The 13,537-nt window shown below is 38.0% G+C and overlaps 1 protein-coding gene across 6 annotated transcripts in view; it reads right to left on the reverse strand.

The window, feature by feature from the left end:
• The window catches only part of TASOR2 (transcription activation suppressor family member 2), an 84,150-nt gene that overhangs the window by 44,297 nt on the left and 26,316 nt on the right, over positions 1–13,537 (reverse strand). For 4 of the 6 annotated variants that reach the window (XM_077897309.1, XM_077897310.1, XM_077897313.1 and 1 more), the window contains 10 exons: positions 12,942–13,087; positions 12,563–12,658; positions 11,031–11,103; positions 7,312–7,403; positions 5,343–5,480; positions 5,072–5,196; positions 4,973–4,992; positions 4,785–4,881; positions 2,946–3,046; positions 2,161–2,264 (listed from right to left, as the gene is read on the reverse strand). In XM_077897309.1, the coding sequence (XP_077753435.1) occupies positions 2,161–2,264; positions 2,946–3,046; positions 4,785–4,881; positions 4,973–4,992; positions 5,072–5,196; positions 5,343–5,480; positions 7,312–7,403; positions 11,031–11,103; positions 12,563–12,658; positions 12,942–13,087 (992 nt within the window). The remainder of the gene's footprint in view (positions 1–2,160; positions 2,265–2,945; positions 3,047–4,784; positions 4,882–4,972; positions 4,993–5,071; positions 5,197–5,342; positions 5,481–7,311; positions 7,404–11,030; positions 11,104–12,562; positions 12,659–12,941; positions 13,088–13,537) is intronic. The other 2 variants (XM_077897311.1, XM_077897315.1) reach the window with 1 other exon arrangement.

Consider the following 13,537-nt stretch of genomic DNA (forward strand, 5'->3'; position numbering starts at 1 on the left):
GTTCTGTGTTTTCGTTTTGTAATATAGATGAAAAGTAAAACCTACCTACCTACTGAAAACCAAACATTTTGATCTTATAAGAAACATGCAAATAAAACAAATATGTATCTTATTGGTCTCTCAGATTATGAAATGAAAGGGCTGAAGTTCCTATTTTAACCTTTGTGGGGAGAAATCTTACAATCCTTTACATATCTACTAGACTCTTCGATTTACACACAGAAAAATACAGCCATCTATGTCCTTAACAACCTGTTAAAAAAGAGAACTCTACTGTTCTCAAAGGTCAGTGTTGTAGGTACAAGTCCACATACACTTTATTCAAGGGACATTTATTGCTTTTCCTCTGTACATCAGATGCTTAAGATACAGTAACTGCCCTCAAGGAATTGAATGTCTCGGTGGCGAGATGTCTATGTAAAGTACTGTGACGAGGCAAGAAAAAAAGCATGGGAACCACAGAGTATTATGCTAAGTGAAGTCAGTCAGAGAACAACAAATACCTATGATTTCACTCACATGTGGAATTTAAAAAACAAAACACACAAAGGGGAAAAAGAGACAAAATGAAAAAACAGATTCTTCACTCTAGAGAATGCACTGCTGGTCACGGGGAAGGGGGGGTGAGAAACAGGTGATGGGGATGAAGGGAAGCACTTGCTGTAAGGACCCTCGCGGGGGGTGGGGTTGGGGGGTGTATATGGAAATGCTGACTCACTGTATCGTACACCTGAGACTAATATTATACTGTCTGTTAACCAACTTAAATTAACATAAAAACTTCAAAATAAAAGAAGAAAAAACACAAACATGAAGGAGGAAGGACCTGACGTAATCTGTGATCTGTGCTCCAGGTCTCTGCTACTTTTGAGATCATTTGCACTTACAGTCACTTCATGAATGCATTTTCCGAAAACACCTTTGGATTCTTTTCCTTTTAATTTCCAAATATAAAATGGACTATGTTATGCAAAACGACACGGCCCACACCCCCTAGCAGATACTCAATGGACATTCACTCAGCATCCACTGCAGCCCTGCCACCTCTCTCCGTGCTGTTGAGCACTACCATGGACTCAACAGGACAGACCCTGCACCCAGTCTGGGAAGGTGGGCTTGGGGTGGCCTATGCGGATCAGAGCACCTCATTCCCTGTCAGTTACTAGATGAGAGACATGCAGATGACATACACTGGTCTAATGAGAGTGAAGTAAAGGTGAGGAGGGGCTCTCTCTCTGGACACACACAGGACAAAACTAGTGTATGAGAGAGGGCAAGGTGAAACAGAGTCCTAAGCAGACAGTACCTGAACTGGCTTTATCATCTAGAACTGAAATGTAAGCCTGTTCAATCCTTTTATTGTTTAAGCCAGCTTGGGTTTCCATCACACGTAACTCCAAGTATCTTAACTGACTGCCCCAAGACTGTCACAGCTTCACTCACCATCCCTATTTTCCTTTCCTGATTTCTTGCTATCTACTATGGGGACAGTGCAGCATGCCACCAATGGGCTCACAGGTGTTAGATTGCCATCCTACACTCAAAACATCTCCTTCAGGATGTTTAGGACTCACTCACAGAAAGTCAACATCTACTTCTGCACAGTGAGTTAACAAAATGGTTAACAAAATGTACAGAAGTCTCTGGATTGTTACACGTCTCATCAGTGTCTACCTTTCTACAATACTGAAAGAGTGGGAGTACTAGCATTTGGTTTTTCCTTCATGTGTCCACGGATCAATAAAGGTCTTATTTATTTATTTATTTATTTATTTATTTATTTATTTATTTATTTATTATTTCCAAAGGTGACTTTTAAAGAAATATCTCACAAGTGGTCCTTGGATTAATATAGAAACACTAGGAATCTAACTCAATTCTTCAGTCATAAAACAACAACAAAGGATTTGGGGAAAATTGTCTTCTTATTCTTTAAATCAGGAGTGTCAACTGACCAGCAACATGAAAGTAAACTGAGACACAAAGGGGGATGAAAATATTAGACAATAAACATTAAGTCAAGAATATGTCAATAAACACTAGGTTATGAAAATCGTTTCAGCAAACTAAAATAATTCACTCTAGATACAGCCAACTAATAATCAGATCTCAATTTCTTAATTCAAGGAAAAAATAATATTTTAAATGGATGATTCTTACCAATTGCTCATTTTTAATGTATTCTGTTAGTTTATTTATTTTTTCCCCTTGTTTGTTTGATAGTTCCACCTCATACAACCTGAAGCATATATCTTGGCAACAGACTGTGGAGAAAAATCAGAAAAACAGAACCTTTTTTATTTTAAAATGTGGTAACACTTTTTTATAACTAAATTATTCATTTTATATGTTAAAAAGATGAAAGAAGAACTAGAAATACTCTTAAACATTTAACATTCAATGGTCTTTGTTATAAAACTCAATAAAAAGTTACTGTATCAAGTATTTGAAAACAATGCTTTCATAAATATGGACTCTACTGCAGGATTTATCAAGATAAATACATACTATATAAATAATATAAACATCAGTGTTCCATGAATTAATCTAAATGACCAGGAAATTTCCTTCTCGTGTTTTCTGCTGCTTTTCTTCAGCTAGAAGTACATAAGTAAATAAAAACTACCACCACAAAACCTCTGTTCTCCTTGAAAGGTACAGGTATGAGTTGCCAACTCTTTGTAAGCATCTCTCTGCTTGACTCCCTCAGCGTCCTATAGTAAAGCTGGTCTCTGCCACCTTAGATGAAACCACTTTTCAGTTTCTAGTTAGCCTCCAAGGAACTACATCACACAGCAACCCTACAACTTTTACCAAAGGCCATTCTGCGAATCACTTAGGACAAAACCACAATGGAGTGTGTACGTGTGTGCGTGTGACAGAAATAAATGGGAAATAACTGGAAGAACCCAGGGCGTGCAGTGTATCATTACATCTAAACAGACCTTTTTGCTCCAGGTAATTCTGTTTTCTAAACGCAGCTTCTGGTAGTCTTTTTTTCAAAGATGACACTTTCATTACATACTTAAAATCTAGTTCATGTGGTCTAAAAGACAAAACACCACCATGCAATTTAAGAAACATGTAAACTACAACTTCATAATTTCCTAATGTAAATGCAAACAAAAATACCGTAACAAAAAGCCCTTAAATTGACAGAATCCAAATCAAATAATGTGTCTATTCAGAAATACAGATTTTCAAATATATGACCCACACACCATGGTCTACAAATATCTCCACATTTTCTGAATGCACATGTATTTTTGAGATAAGCAAAATATACATAGGTGAATGAAAGAACTATGCATATTGGAATGAGAATTTTCTAAAAATTATGCTAAGAGTTGACAACTTTTGACAATACTGGATTGCTTACCATGCCATCCTTATGCAACCACAGAATTAACAAAATCAAGAAAACAATAATGATATAATACCATTATTTAATCTAAGACCTATTCAAATTTAAACTGTCTCACTAAGGGGCTTTATAACAAAAGAAAACAAATTTTGTTCTGTTTTAGCATCCAATCCAGGATGACACACTGCATTTAGTTCATGTCTTTTTAGTCACCTTCAATCTGGACAGTCCTCTGGTCTTTATCTTGAATGACCTTGGTATTTTTGAAGACTACAGACCATGTATTTTGCAGAATGCCCCTCAATCTGGGTATGTATGATGTTTCCTGCTGATTAGATTGGCAGGAATAGCACACGAGTGCCACTGTGTCGTTCTCCATGCATGCTTTCAGGAAGTACATGATATTTATCTCACTGCTGGTGATGCTAACCAACTTAACCATTTAATGGATCTAACGACTTCTCTCAACGCTCATTAGTTAAACTCCACAGTGACAATGAACTTTCCCGTCTCTCCCATTCATTTATAGAATTCTTTTTCTGAGAGAGAGGGAAAACGCCCTCACACACGTATTTACAGGGAGTAGGGAGTGGGGGGAGGGGCAAAGAGGGAGAGAGAGAATCTTAAGCAGGCTCCATGCCCAGTGCAGAGCCTGATGCAGGGATTGATCTCACCACCCTGAGATCATGACCTGAGCCAAAACCAAGAGTTGGATGCTTAACAGACTGAGCTACCCAGGTGCCTCTACTTACAGAATTCTTACTTTATTCTCGGGGTTCCAATACCACTCACTCCTCCCTCTTAAAACAGATCAATAGAAAGAAAATGAATTCTAATAGCACACCTGTTTTCAGCTTATATTTCAATAAAATAGGTCTATCTTTGAACAGTGTAGGGTGCAAACTAAGAATAGACCAAATAAAAGATTTCATAAGATGCACCAAAAGCAAATAATTCTTTGTAATGCAAATATATGTAAAAGCTACTCTAGTTAATAGTGGTCTAGGAAAATCATGAGAAAATTACAAAATCAGCTCCTTCAACTCTATTTAATAAAGACTCAACAACAGTACTAAGTGTCTATGACCTGCTACATCTGCCATCTAGGCAAATCCAATTTGTTTCTTGGGGGAGTCAAACATCTAGTATCAATTCAATCTGCAAGGTCATATTCTCATGAATGGATTAAGACACTAAAATTTCAAAAGTGACTTGTCAAAGATTATAAAACTATTTCAAAGCCAATTCAGAATTTAGACCTGAATTTAAGTTTCCTGTGCTCTATACATCTGCCCCAAAGTACTATAATCAAAAACCAAGTCCAACTGCTTTGCTTCACACCAGAACCAACAAACAAGACCTCAAATGACAGGGGAAAAAAGCCCAGACTAATACTAAAGGACACAAACTCAATACTTACAGTTGTGTTGGAACAGTACCATGAGAGGACCACAGAGTTATATCACACAGCAGACAGCCTTGAATAATTAATTTGCCTTGCCACAAAGAGGTGATAGCTTTAAGAAATGAGTAAGAAAAAAACTAATTACTTATGAGCCAAACATTTATTAAAAAAAACGTAAAAGAACTAATTAAATAATTTCTTACCATTTTCACGGAGTTCAAATCTAGGGAAAAAGAAAAGGTATATTTATAAGAGCAAACAAAACAGATCCACTAAAATATAGCATGTGTGTAATTACTTACACGCTTCTAGGAGCAGATGCTGCCATCCTTTTCGGTTCCCTGTACTGAAAAGCTACAATAACATAAGGACAGATCTGCCTGGGCCGCTCAGTAACAGTGCTGCCTGCAAGTTCATAGAGGTAATACTGAAAGAAGAGAAATGAAGATTATCAGGGTAGCACTACAGAATTCCATCAGCACCAAGTTTATCTCAACTCCACCCAGTCCTGACATTTAACACATTAGATTCAGAAATGTATCTTTGGAATGATTTATTCCCAGGTGACTATACCTGACTCAGTTCAAATGCACGAAAATGACTCGTCTTGTGAGAAACCTTGTTAGTATTTGCAGCCACGTGGCAATCATAGCCAGAAGATGGGCTAGTATAGTTAGTGGTATAATTCTCAGACACAAACTTGACTTTTCCCTAGAATGAAAATATTAAGACTAATCAGAGGTCTTCAAATGGCAATAATTCTACTCTAGGATTCATTTAAAAGTAGCCTAATAAGTAAGGATGTGGATGTGTTACAAACAAATTGTGTTAACAACTATGGTTCTTCGAGAATTACCTTAAGGGCAACAATAGTTTTAATTATCCATGAGACTCTTAACGTTGTATTTAAAAATCTGGTACGTCTGGGCATCTTTCTGGGGTAAATGATCACAGCTTTTATCATAACATAAAAAGAGTACATGAATCACCCCAAATTTAAGAGAACGATTTCTTTAAAAGAAAAACTAACTAATTGAAAAGATTAGCTTAGTCAATGATTGTAACATAAAAGGTGACAAATGAAAATTTAAAATTTCACAAGACAAATTTTCAAACTGAAGTAATAAGTTACCAATTATAATTTTTAGATCAAGTTACTTTTATTATGGCAGGACCCAGTAAATCAGCAAGGAACAAATACACAGTAAAGTTACACATCCCGATAACTGGGCCCGATTACTGAACAGGCCACAGTATTTCTGATTATGGTTTTCTCTTCATCACGGATTACCAATCAAGGTTACATTCCAATGAAATATCATACTGATTTTAAAAGCTGTTGTGATTAATATAAGGACATATGTGGAAAAATACACAAAATATATACCAAAATGAGGTAAAGTTGTAGGAAACTTTTATTTTTATCTTTGCAGGAAGAATCTAATTTTTTTTTTTTTTATATATATTAAGGTCCTGTCTCTTCATTCATAGCACCACCAGGGACAGTAATAATATGAACAGTGCTTCTGAGTGAGCAATCACAACCTGCATCTTCTCCCTCTCAATACTTTATGTTGTCAGGCATGGCTGGCTTTTGAACAGTAAAGTCAGGAGAACTGACAGCATAGAGGGGAAAACTGAATAGCAATGTTCACCAGACAGGGCGGGTACAGGGCCAAGAACCCCAGGGCCAAACACTGAATGAGGGTTATCTGAGCCGAGACAGTACATCCACGGCAGTAGCTCTCTCAGAGCAGGACGACAGAGGGTGGGTGTGGGCTGCACGCCAGGGTGATGCTATGTTCCCTCCAGGTCTTGGAGACAAACTTTAGAATGTGAAGAGTTCATACTCTTAAAAAAACACCTCAGTAGTGTTGGTTCATAATTAGAGAACTCAAGATAGTAAGAAAGCTAAAAGCAAAGCAAAAACAACAAAACGAGAGCACAGAATACATCCTCACAGAGCCCACCAATCTCCAGAGTCACAGTTTTTCTAGGAACTACCTGAGTAAAAATTCTAATTGTTCAATTCACTTATATTGATCTATTTGAGAGTGCTTAAGCATTTCTGAGATCAGCCATTACAGATGCCACATAAAGCTGTGAACAGGCCTGGATGTTTAAGGGATAAAGGAATTAAGGCTCTCTTATTTCAATAATTTGAACCAGAAAATGAAACTTGCTTTCTAAATTCCTCTCTTGTGACTGTAATCACATTGTTTTCATAGGCTGCTTCTTGTATTCTGTTAATTAATGTTTAAAAAGTGGCACTGTGGGCCAGGGTGAGAGGAAGACTTTACTGATTACCTTAGGTATTGTTTTGAGAGCTGTTTTTAAAAAACATATGCATAGATCATGTAACAAATGAACAAAAAAGCTTCGTCTTTAGAGGAAAGCAAGAATAATGCAATTATCTTTTCTGAATTTGGATAGCTGTCTTCGGTGACTATGATGTTTAGCAAATGATCTGCCAAGAACATCACAGCCTAATAACCTCTAGTTTTTAAAAGAAAAATTACACAGAAGCACGTACGGGCTTTACCTTAATTAGGTTAAAAATTACAACATAACCAGACTTCCCGTGATACCATGGTCTTGCATGAAGATAGTCTGAATACTTGGAAATATACACACCTATAAAAGTGTAAGATACAGATTAATTCACACTATAAAAGGATTGTTTACTCATATGCATTTCACATGTAGGGCTATCCTTAACTGAACAAGACAACACAAAAGACCTAAAAGTCAACATTAAGCTGTTTTGAAACTGCTTATGTTTTAAAAACTAATTCGAGATATTCTAAAAGTATGGAAACATTAGAGCTAAGACAAGATGTATCTGATGGACAACCAATGTTCTAGTTGGGTACAATAACTACAAAGAGACAAAAGTATCACATTCTTGGTAAATTCTAACTTTATTTTTTCCCCAATCATTCACTGAAAAGGCCTATCTATAATAATCTGATTCTCAAGTTATTTTTTGCAAAAAAAAAAAAAAAATCAGTCAGTACTCTTATTCAATAAGCGCTAAGGTCTGCTACATGGCAGGTGTGTGCTGGGCAGCAGCCACACCAGAGAAGATAAAAGAAGGTCCTGCCTTGAAGCAGCTTATTTTGCTGGTCTGTCAAATTTCACATTTGATCTCTCACCACTGTAGCCACACTGCAGCCCAGTATGGAGTAGGTACTCACCTATTTGTCAGACATATGTATCTGAAGACACAATGAAATGGAAATAAGCAATTATATTTGCTTAGAAAAGGAGTTCTTTAAACAGAGAGGAGGATGAAATTCTCAGAGAACAAAGTGAACAAAAGTAGAAAGCACAGAAGATTCTAAACTGTGTAGGAGAATGGGCTTCTAAACTGTGGAGAGCAGGGGAGAAAGCATGGGAAGCTGAGGCTGAAAGGGAGGCTTGAACTGAGTGCTAAGGATATTGGTAGGACCTGCTCTTCAGGTGAGACCCACACCCTGCAGCAGAGGTCCACCAAGGGTTTTCAGCAGCAGACTGCCACTTAAGACAGTCTCAAGAGGGGAGAGTCTAGAAGCAAGACCAACCGGAAAGCTACTGTCGGAGCTGAGACAGGAGAGGAGGGTCCCCAGGTGGCGGCAGGGGAATCCCACAGAGATTCCTGAACTGAGACATTGCTCGAAATACGAGACAACAGTGAAAGCACTGTGATATCCTGGAAAGAACATAAACTCGTTCCAGTCAAGTCTTTCACTTCCTACTAATAACCAGGTGACTGAAGAGCAGGTCACTTGAGTGGGGGCAGAGGTGGGCTGGAGGGACTTGGGTCCTGGATATCTAGTCACAGGGTCCTCAGGAAGACTTAAAAAGATCCATAAACTTTTAAAACTCCAAGACACTACATTCATATAAAATATTACTATTACTCACAGAACTATCGATTTCTATTTGAGCCAGAAACTCTAGTACACACATGGCCAGTAGTGCTATTTGATTACCCACCCCTGTATGTGTTTAAGAACAAAGTGTTATTTGATAGGAATAATACAGTTTCTACTCCAGCACCCTGCTAAAGCCAGCCTCCTAACATTGACCATATAATCAGAGATTAATGTAGAATGAGGCTTAATATTCTGGAAATGTAACCTAAAGTATTTAGTTATAATTTCCTTTCAAATTTTTTAACCAAGTGAAGGAAATAATGCAAAACATGATCTGTTAAACAAGGGGATGGGTACATCATACCATCCTCTCTTCCCATGTTAGCATGTTTTACAATGAAAAGAAAGGGGGATGAAAAGCAATAAGAAGGAAAAAAAGTTTTATATAAAATGTTACCGGGGTTATGAATTTATTGTCCCTTATGGCCGTTAGAAGAGCAAAATGTAAGTTTTAAAGCATTTTGTGTTACACAGAGTGACCACATAACCCAGCAAATCCACCGCTGCGTCTATACCTAAGAGAAAGGAAAACACACGTCTACACAAAACCTGTACGTGAACACACACAGAGCAGCATTTCCAATGCAAACAACCAAATGCCCCTCCAGCACTGAACAAATAAAGAACACAGGGTAGGGATCCCTGGGTGGCGCAGCGGTTTGGCGCCTGCCTTTGGCCCAGGGCGCGATCCTGGAGACCCGGGATCGAATCCCACATCAGGCTCCCAGTGCATGGAGCCTGCTTCTCCCTCTGCCTGTGTCTCTGCCTCTCTCTCTCTCTCTCTGTGACTATCATAAATAAATTAAAAAAAAAAAAAAAAAAAAAAGAACACAGGGTAAAACCATACAATGGGATATTATTCAGCCTAAAGGGTGAGGAAATACTGGCATAAGCTACATCGTGGATGAGCCTTGAAGACACTGAACTGAGAAAAGAACTCACAAAGCATCACATATAGTATTCAATTTATCTGGAATGTCTGGACGAGGTGAACCTGTAGAGGTGGAGAGGAGGTTCATGGCCACCTTGGCCGATGGTGGTGGGGATGGGGCATCACTACCAACAAGCACAGGACTTCTTTTCAGGGAGATGAAGAAAATAGTCTAGAGTGGACTGCGCTGACAGTAGCACTACTATGAATACGTTAAAAATGCTGAACTGCACACTTGAAATGAGTGAATTGCAGGGGATATAAATTTTATCTTGATAGAGCCGTGAAAAAGAAAAGGTCAGCAGGGAGCTGGCTACCCCCAATCTCCACACTGCTAGCACCTGATAGTGCAAAATACCCAAATACATCCCCTAGGTCTTCTGCTCTGTCAAACTCTACTCCCCAGTTCTTCCTCCACTGGGCTGCTCCCTCCTCCCCTCCCCTGCCCTTCTTCCCTCCCTCTACTCCCCTTCTCTCCTGCTCTCCCTCCTCCCTCTCCTCTCTCCACCCACTGGTCCCACAGGGACCAGTTCTCTTTTATCTTTTCCTTCAATACTGCCCCACGAAACAGTGAAACAGTATCTTTGGCTTCAACTAACACCAGCCCCGCCACCTTGAGCCTCCACTTCCAGTTCTAAACCTTTTCCCAGCTATTTTTACCATCAGAAGGGTCTCCTCCAGAAATACCTAGGAAAATCTCACTCTTTCTCAAAAAAAAAAATTTTTTTTTTTATTTCTCAAATTTAACTCGTGAAAGTAGTAGCGTCCATTAACTGAGAGCTTACTAGGTGCTCGCCCCAGGTTAAGCACTTCACATAGCCTCACATTATCCTCACAGCAGATCTACAAGATAGTTTTATTAACTGTTTTCAGATGAGGAAGTTGAAGCTAAAAGAAATTTAGTGCTAATCCACATTATTAACTTTAAGATTACCTTTCTCTTAATTCCTCAGCTCCCCTACCAGTCTCCTCTCCTCCTGTGCTTCTCTATTAACATCACTGTAGTGTAAACTGACAAGCTTTAATCTGAGTATGTCCTTTCTCTTACTCCTCACATTCCACAGTTGCCAAGTCTGGCCAGTTCCGTCTATTCTCCATTCCCACTGCCATTATGATAGTTTAGAAGACATCCTAATGAGCCCTGAATGACCACACTAATCTCGGTACTGAAAGCTACCTACCTTCAGCATCTCCTGTAGTCCAACCAACCTTTCAGAAAAAGTTCTGATCATGTAACCCCTATTGGAAAATCTTAAGTCTTAGATTCAAAGCTCATTTATGTTTAAAGCTCTGATTCTAAAGATTATTACTTATCATTAATAAAACTGGCTTTTAATATAAGTATCTTATGGAATTAACTAAACTTCACTTCATCTTGTAAAAGAAGAGATTCTTTTTTTCTTACAGACTTACCTTTTGCTGGATCACCGAGAGTGGTAATAGCACTGCTGCCCACACAGAGTCCACGCTGACATACTAACTTTGCCTTTAAATAAAAGATAGTACTTTGCTTATCATAACAGTTTTAGGAGAGACAGTGAAATAACACTATATAAGCTTTCAAATAAATACAGAACCTGTATGTGATATATATTTATGGCACAAAGCAAGCATATATAAGGCAATTGTGTTTGGTTAATAGTTCACAAAATTTTATCATTTCTGTTAATAAAAATGTCACCAGCAAAACCAAATTAAACAAGCTCACAGATTAAGTCCTCTCTTGAAGACTTCTATTGTAGCTCTGGAATCACTAAATTTGAAAATGTCTTTTCCCTTAATGCTTTTTTTCTTTTTTTTAAGATTTTATTTATTTATTCATGATAGTCACACAGAAAGAGACAGAGAGGCAGAGACACAGGCAGAGGGAGAAGCAGGCTCCATGCAGGGAGCCCGACGTGGGATTTGATCCCGAGTCTCCAGGATCGCGCCCCGGGCCAAAGGCAGGCGCCAAATCGCTGCGCCACCCAGGGATCCCCCCTTAATGCTTTTTTTTAGCACTAATCTACAGAGTATCTTATTTCTAAGTAGATGATTAAGTAAATGAACTCTTCTCCCATTACTAAATAATCACTGTTATATGCTAATATTAAGTATTCTTTAAGCAAATCTACCCTTGTTCTTTAAAAAAAAAATCACAAACCCAATCAAAATATTAAATTATTTTAAGTTGAATTACAAATCTCTGGTATTGTTAAAACTGTATCTAGGAAGCCACATACATCTGTGGGGAGATACTCCACACAGTAATTTCCTTCTCCCACAATTTGGGTACGAGCAACAATACAGAATCTCCATCTTCAAACACACGCATGAAATAATTTCAAGGAACTCGACTGTTAAAAGTGTTCACCTTATTCTCAAAACTAAGTAACTGAAACTTGAAAAACCTCCACAAGAAATAAAGTATGTGAACAATGATCCAGAATGGAGAAATGCCATTCACTCCATTAAAAGGCATTAGTGATACTTAGGAAGCTGTATTAATCCAAATCTCACCATGAGCTGACAAATGTATTTACCATGAAACTAAAGAGGGCTTGTGAAAAGGTGTAGGAATCCAATCTCTTTTAGGCCTAGCTGTCACCATCACTCCCACTACCACTAGACTCAGCAACAAAAAAGCAACAAAGTAATTTTAAAAGTTCTAGAGAAGTGAGGGGATCCCTGGGTGGCACAGTGGTTTAGAGCCTGCCTTTGGCCCAGGGCGCAATCCTGGAGACCTGAAATCGAGTCCCACATCAGGCTCCCGGTGCATGGAGCCTGCTTCTCCCTCTGCCTGTGTCTCTGCCCCTCTCTCTCTCTCTGTGACTATCATAAATTAATTAATTAATTAATTAATTTAAAAAATTCTAGAAGTGAAATACCAATATTTAAGTTAGAATATTAATATCACAAAAACATTAATATCACAAAATTAATGCTCTATGACCTAATTCCCTTACCTGATTTTCAGTTTCAAACAGAAGAAACCCGAAAGTCTCTTGAAGTTCTTCCTGAGTGTAATTACTTGCTTTTTTTTCTTGGTAAAAAGTTTTGTACTATATAAAAGAAAGAATAATTGGATGCTATAAGCATATTATTTTGCCTTGCAAATTAATTTTTAAAAATGCATCATCTGAAGTCCTCCTGTTAAAGGACTAATGAAATGTATTAATTTTCTATTCCCTAGAATATATTCTTATTACCTTCCAAGGATTTATCTCATCTGAAAGTCATAGCTGAAAAGAACTAGGTAGGCTTTTATACCAAAAATGATGGGTCTATTTCTTTAAAACTAAAATAAAACTAACACACAGACACAGTGTGTACCAAGCACCTCACCTCATTTAAGAAAATGTCATTTTTCACCAAAGTCACTTGACTGTACTGAAAACCATGCTCAGATGCAGAGTCCAAGTAAGAAGTATGAAGAATTGAAACTGCCCTCTGGAACAGAGAGTCTGAACTCAAGGACACTGTCTCAAAAACTGTAAAACAGAAACAAAAATAATGCAACTGTTTAAGATAACCAAAGGATGGGGTTAAAAGCTGCATACTAAATATCACTGAATATTTCATCTAGTTTCCTCCTGTAAAACTCAGGCACTTACAATGTGTTTTGACTGCCACATCTGTAACGATCTTAAAAGAATTCTCATGTGAAGAACATAATCTACACGGAGGGGAGTTATTGTGGGTAAAATACTTTCAACACAAGAGTTGAATAAACCCTGCCAAATCCTTTAGGCCTTCTAGTTTAAAGCTGTGTGTTGCAACCACAGTGGGACGAATAGATCAAATGTGGTCACGTCAAGGTGGTGGTCAGTAATCACTTAGACCGATGTTTCTCATTCTGAGGTTTTTTTAGACTTTTGCCACATTTTGATAAACTTACCCTGCCTTTCCTGTCTTCTCATCAAATCTTCCATGTTAGCCTG

Source organism: Canis aureus, chromosome 5, assembly GCF_053574225.1.
Source record: "Canis aureus isolate CA01 chromosome 5, VMU_Caureus_v.1.0, whole genome shotgun sequence".
Lineage (NCBI taxonomy): Eukaryota > Metazoa > Chordata > Mammalia > Carnivora > Canidae > Canis > Canis aureus.